The 7384-nt window shown below is 35.1% G+C and overlaps 1 protein-coding gene across 1 annotated transcript; it reads left to right on the top strand.

Annotated features, from left to right (window-relative positions):
• Positions 1–411: 411 nt before the first annotated feature.
• LOC140154999 (transcription factor Sox-14-like) lies at positions 412–2695 on the top strand. The gene is given in 3 exon segments (XM_072177671.1): positions 412–791; positions 794–1204; positions 1207–2695. Coding segments are annotated over 3 exon segments (810 nt in total). The 5' UTR covers positions 412–598; the 3' UTR covers positions 1413–2695.
• The last annotated feature ends 4689 nt before the right edge of the window (positions 2696–7384 follow it).

The following is a 7384-nucleotide window of genomic DNA, read 5'->3' as shown; positions in this document are numbered from 1 at the left end:
CACCTTGATTGACCAAATAATTTAGGTCTATACTGCACATCACGATTTACTTTTTCCGCTTAAATATATCATGATATGGTAATTCTTTCTTCGTCTTTGTCATGCATCTTTTTATCTATTTATTCGTCTTGTTCTTCTTTTTTTTACATCTGATTAATCTTTTTTCATTCATGACTGTGTAAATGTTATTCAATTAAAAAATAATATTAATAATATCACGTTGAACTGAAACAACAACTGAAACTACAACACAAGTATACTTTCGCAATGATCCACCAATCAAAATAAACGATCAATAAACACAGTGATGATTGGCCACAAGTCTTCTTCAATTAAATTAAATATGCATAAGCTCCTCCTCTGTCCTTAGTGCGCATGCGTTACTATAAATACATGTGATTTCGTTGATCGCTCCGCTGCTGATTCATTCGAGCATTTGACACCACTGCGGAAACAGCGACATCAACTTTCGGCAGTGAAAGACAAGTTTGTGTACACACGTATACAAGTGCATGCTGTTAAAATTTGGAGTTGATTTTGATACTTGAATTGACTTGGATTTCTTCACAAAATAAACATTGATCATTTATTTGCTACTATGTTGTCGGAGAGCGTTGTCATGATGGAGGACGGTGGAATGGGAAAAGGCAGCGATCATGTTAAGCGACCAATGAATGCTTTCATGGTTTGGTCGCGAGGACAGCGCCGAAAAATGGCACAAGAAAATCCGAAGATGCACAATTCTGAAATAAGCAAGAGACTGGGTGCAGAATGGAAACTTTTGACTGAAGAACAAAAAGACCGTTCATCGATGAAGCCAAAAGACTGCGTGCTCTTCACATGAAAGAACATCCTGACTACAAATATCGTCCACGACGCAAGCCAAAATCTTTGATGAAAAAAGACCGTTACGCATTTCCAATCCCATGTATACCAACCAGTTCATACGGACCAGTTTCCTCATCATCGCCGTTGTCACCTAGCGACATCCTAGCATCAGAAAAGGTACGGTCATACTTACCAAGTTCCGTAGCCCACCATCACCCATATTCCGTTTTTGAACATTCAACCTCTAAATTGGAAGCGGCACAGTCGTTAAGGGCGGCAAGTGAAGCTGCCGCAGCCGCTGCTGCTTCGGGAACTCTGTATCCAAGCCCGCACATGTATCCCGTTCCCGCGTCTCTTCATAGTACACCTTTTGGTAAACTCCGGGTTCGACGCTACCACCCCATGTTAGCATGGCAGGTTTTGGTTCGCAGTACATGATGCCATATGGATGGCCCAGTCAGGACATTCAAAGACCTGTAGCTTATATTTTGGTGAAACCGGACATGGACGTTCCTTACCCTCCTACACATCATTCAATAAGACCAACTGTTCCAGTGCCAACAAGACCCGCCGCTGCAATATAAACATGATCAAGAAACATTTACCAAGAACTTGTCTATTTTATTCTACTTTATTTGACAAAGCGGTATTTGGGACGACTCTTTGGTTGCTGATATACCCGACGACCTGACTTCGTCCTGCTATGCAGTTTCAAGACGATGGCAGTGAAGAACTTTTAACTTTTCTGGTGACTGTATTTACACAGGCAAACTTTCGTCTGCCTCCGGATGTCTTCATCTTCAATCTTCAACATGACAGACCAAATTTCGATCAAAGGTGCTGAACTTAACTGTTAACGATATAGCAAAACGGAATTTTGCAACTAACAATGTTCCCTGTTATTAAATAATTGTACTAGTTGAACATTTTAGCATTGTTTTACAACTTTTTTTTCTTTCGTGCAATCTCTTGAAGCGTGCTTCACCTCATGATCAACAAAACCTGAACAAAAATGATGTTTATTTTTGGTTTGAAATAATTGTTTTGTAAAGCAAAATGATCGTGACGTGGGGAAAGCGCGTTTCATAATATATGTATAAATATGTTGTTATAATATTGTATTTTCCTTATTTTCCAGTATAAAACGAGTTTACCTTCGTTAAACATGTCAATGTTTTGTAAAATCAGGTAAACGAATTCATTACCTTCAGTCAGGGTACTACATATAGGCCTATGGCTTATTGTTTTTTGAAATTGAACAAACATAGTATAAAATACGCAGCTTTATGCTGAATGTATGTATAGTAGGTAGCATGTTATTTTTGTACTTTGCGAGTGGAAACTTTGACAGTTCGAAATAATAATTTTAATATGTTGTAATTTTAGTTAATGTCACCAAAAAGTGATAAATTGTGTTTGACATTGGCGTCAACAACATGAAGAAAGTAACGTCAACACAACCGTGCCATATAACAATTAATTAATGAAATAAACTTAAATTTTGGGGTCAAAACGCAACATAATTATCCAGAAACAATGTTTAGACATTTGAACTATCAACTCGTACCTCGAATTACATGCACGTGAGAAGAAAGTAACAATTTCTTTACCATTTTTTTACAATTTCATTAAATTCATTACATGTTTTCTGATATGGCACACCGTTTGTTGACCGCGTCATGTTAGACGTCTAATTCGTTCTCCATTTTGCACGTGCTGTAGACCAACGAATCTGGGGTGTCAAATTTAGAAAGTTTTGAAATATTGTAAAATGTTCCTAAAAGTTAATGAAAGTTATGCGTTAAACTATTGTAAAAAGACGCAATCACTGAATGTGGTTATAGTTCTTGCTAATTAATAGCCTAAATCAGTGGCGGATTTAGAGGGGGGCGCATCCGGCGCGCGCCCCCTCTATTTTTTGCAGATCGGCGCCTGACTCTGTGTATTTTTCAAGAGCGGCGCCTGACTTTGTGTGGGCGCCGAGCCGTGGCGGCGGCGGTGTTGGCTCGGCGCCCCCTCTATTGAAAATTCCTGGATCCGCCCCTGTAAATGGGGATTGTTTTCAACATGGGCTGGACAATTTTATCCAGTCTGCAAATTTTGGATAAATAATGTCTAATCTGTTACCGTTGTTAATGCTTACTTGTTTTCTAATACGATATGAAACTGACAGCATTTCACAAGTAAAATGGTATGCTGGGCGTTTTTCTTACAATAATTTTGTGTAAGGGTGTAGTTCCATAACTGAAACGGTATAGACTTGTTGTTGCTATCATTTACAGCAATTTCAAATTACAGCAATTTAAAAGTTCAAGTCAAATAAGTATGGCTTGTTGTAGTTAATTTTACTCGATATTTTGACCAATCTTGCCTCATCTTGTTCTCACATATGAGTTGGGCAGATACTTAAAGACTGTTTCAATGTTTGCAATGTTTGCTTGGTTCTAAACAAATACAAAAGATCTATTTACTTTAAAATATGTAAGTAAAAAGTCTTGCTTTCATAATTCTGTTCTTGGTGTGGGGAATAATTGTTCGACACGGACCTCGATATCTAGACAATCAGTTCATAGTCTCTCAAATGTCGGGATTATTCAAAAATGTCTGTCAAATTTTATTTCATTTATGATTACAAATTATGAGTATGTTGTGTGCGTTAGAATAGGCCATAAGATTCACAATGCGTTTCTTATAGTAAAATGACATAGTTTTCTGCTTTTTGGATGATATACATTGCCTCAAAATAGGGCATTTTAAAATTGAAACGACTCTGCTTCTTCAAGCACAGATTATTGGTTAATCATGTTAAGTATTTTCCTTGAAACTAAATCTCGATACTTCCAAAACTTACTTTGAAACAACTGGTGGATGCTTTATCTTCTCACTTCTTTCAATATTTAAAAAAAAGGGCCATCAAGGCTTTTCTTAGTATTGTCTACAACTCGGAACGCAATGATCATTTTGTATGACTGAACTAATAATATAATCCAATTATGAAAGAAGTTCTATTATTAATTAATTGAGAAACTTATAACGATTATGTTGCAAACATTTTTTGTTCAAAACCGATATGTTCTGAACTGAAGGTAACTTGTCATACTTATTCTGCAGTATTTTAATGTACTGCTCAAAATTTAGTATGGGACTGTTCATGCTGATTATAGTGGTTAAAAAAGCGATTTCTATAATTACTTGTGTGTTTTTGGCATGCTTGCAAGTTACCGTTCTGTAGTTTTGAACAAGAAATGTAAGGCAATGAATAATATATCTGTTAAAATATAGGAAGGGTTACTCACCACAATTAATTTTAAAAGTAATAATAATAATTAATGTCAATGTTTGAAGCATTTCTAAAGATCAGCCCATTGGTGGGATATTGAGATGACATTTATAGTAATTATTCATTATGCATGCATTTTTTAAACATGCAAATAGTCATACATGAGGTACCATGATTACCTTACCTTACTCTGTCAAAAATAACAAACTTGTTGCCATGTATGAAGTCCGTCTTAAATGGCAAACAAAATATCAGTAAGTTTGATGTGAGAAACTATAGATAAAAGTTTATTGTATTTAATTTGTACATATATATTTGTGTGGTTTATATTTATCCCATCATACTTACATTATATATTCTGTTTGCCATTGTAGATGACTCGCATGCGTTCTGTTCATTCTATTCTATATTCTTATGTTCTGTGGATATTTACGAAGGGAGAAATGTTGAAGATTCCCACAGTTTGGGACCATTTTTTCCTGAAAAAGACTAATAAAATATGATATATAGTAAAAACTTGCAAAACTGTTGTTTTATCTGTGAGAATGTATGATGTAATCAATTGTCAGTAAGTACAGTTAAATTGGGCAATGTCATGGTATGCAGCTTTATTCCCAAAAAAATTATGAGCATAATTTGCACCATTCAAAATACAATTTGCCAACAATTTAGCAGCATATAATTTGTTAATTGATTTTTACTGTGTTTGATCGGCTCAGTTATAGAAGTGCTATTGTAAATTTAAAAGTGAATATTCGATATTTCATAGAAAAATATTGTATAGAGAATTCAATACAATATAAATATACAATACAACCAATACATTCTTTGAACACTTTAAGACTTTCATTATTATTTTAGGACTGCTTAACATGTCCAGACCGATTATTGAAAATCCATTAAAAATGCTCGCTTTTTACAAACCTATAACAATTGCCCAATTTTTTACATTGTTGTGTTAGTCATGTGAATAGAATGGAGCTGAGCAATGGAGAGGGAAAACAACAACATCATCAAAAATACATGAGGTATGAAAGCAGTACTATAGGTATGAATAGAGGTTTGGTAACCATAGACCATTGCGCTATTCATAACAGTACAATGGCGTTAATACCTTTGATTATGCATAACAATAGCAGGTTTTTCTGAATTGCTAAAACTGAATAGCTGTCCTTGAAGGTAGTAAATAGGGCCAAACAGGTCTGAATAGCATGCACAGTATGGAAAGGTGTGGTATTTTTCTACATTGAATAGCAGCTTATCCAAGCTTGGTGTACAGCCAGTGGATACCTTATTCAATATAAATTGAAATGATTCCACAGGCTATATTTCCCTGTTGTTGTTTTCAATACTTAACGTGATTAGGACCTGTGGGAAATGATTCCATGAAACATGCTCTTTGATCATAACTTTTGGTAGATACTTTTTACCCATTTAAATTATTTATAGGCTTACACATTCAAAGAGCAATTCCGAGCACATTAAGGGGTACTACACCCTGGCCAATTTTGTGCCTATTTTTGCATTTTCTCAACAATTATAGCACATTGGTGACAAGTAAGATATGTATATTATAGGGGCAAGGACTACAACTACTGTACTGCAAATTCAGCAACTCAAAGTAAGTAGTTATTGATTTATGGATCAAATATTGGTTTCCCTCATTTTTGACTGTAACTCCACAACTGTTGTCTGTGCTGAAATAAAATTTTCAGTGCTGTAGTTGTAGTCCTTGCCCTATAATATACATATCTTACTTGTCCCAATGCGCTATAATTTTGAGAAAAATGCAAAAATAGACACATTAATTGGGCAGGGTGTAGTACCCTTAAATTATACTTTTACTTAAAATTAATTCATTTCCATTGTATCTGGGAAAATATTCAAATGAATCTATCTGATTCCCGCGGTTAACCATTTCTGATTTCAAACGTCTTCGCACTGCAACAGTGAGAGCAATGCAGTTTTACCATCAATTGATGACCGGGACGTGAAGATAACCAAGTTCACTTCGATTCACGTTTGTTTGTGACGTTCCCCAATTGAGCACTGAGCATATAGCGTTCAAACTGTATTCTGCAAAGATATTCTACGTGCATTCCAATAAAAGAGCAGTAGGTCCCTACGTGTTCCTTATGGTGGTACTACACCCTTTGATAAATTTGTGACTATTTTTGCATTTTTCTCAAAAAATAATAACACATTGGTAACAAAAGTTATGTATATTATAGGGGCAAGGAATCCAGTTACTACACTGGTGTTTCAGTGACTCAAGACAAGTGGTACATGTACATTAATTATTTATGATAAGAAAAGAAGTACCGCTAGAATATGCCATCATTTCTATTATACAATGAACCACTTGTCTTGAATCAGTCACTGAAATTTCAGTGAAGTAATTGGATTCCTTGTCCCTTTTAAATTTTGTTACCAGTGTGTAGTTATTTTTTGAGAAAAGTGCAAAATTATAGTCACAAAATTTATCAGGGGGTGTAGTACATGTACCACCTTAACACCTTTATGCGACACTTTTGGAACACTTAGCAAAACGCACCAGGCGCTATATTTGATACATGTATTTGAATTCTTCTCGCTATGAAATAAATGATCAATGCAATTTTTTTTTTTTTTCACTACCATTCGCAAGATGCTGTGAACTACCAAATCGCAATAGTTTAAAATAGTTGCTAACCTTAAGCACACAGAAAAGTGGACAGACCTACATATTTTGAGGAAAAATTCGTCAGGTGTTCAAAAACCAGGCGTCCGTTTCACATTCACAGTGAAGTATCTCGAGCCCGCGCCCGACCCGCTGTAATCATTCATTCGACATAGAATATTTGATACAATAATATGTATTCGTTATTTTAATCTATTCTCATTCCATATCCAGTTATGTTTAACTTCTGACGAATGTTTGATGACGTAAAATCGATAACTATTTCTACCAAACATTCGACATCACATAAATTTGATTTTCCGTCAACAGACATTCGTTGGAAGATAAAATGAATTGAAAATGAAATATTGAATAACGAATAGGGCCTATTTGTTGTGCGAATATTCCATGTCGAATATTTGGAGAATATACATGGCCCTTAAGGTGGTACTACACCCTTTTTTTCCTTTTTTTTTTTGCATTTTTCTCAAAAAATAATATTAACACACTGGTAACAAAAGTTAAGTATATTATAGGGAAAAGAATCCGGTTGTTATATAATGGAATTTCAGTCACTCAAGGGCAAGCGGTACGTTATTTATGATAAGAAAAGAGGT

Source organism: Amphiura filiformis, chromosome 6 (assembly GCF_039555335.1).
Source record: "Amphiura filiformis chromosome 6, Afil_fr2py, whole genome shotgun sequence".
NCBI lineage: Eukaryota > Metazoa > Echinodermata > Ophiuroidea > Amphilepidida > Amphiuridae > Amphiura > Amphiura filiformis.
The sequence above is the reverse complement of the archived record's forward strand: the minus strand, read 5'-3'. Positions and strand labels throughout refer to the sequence as shown.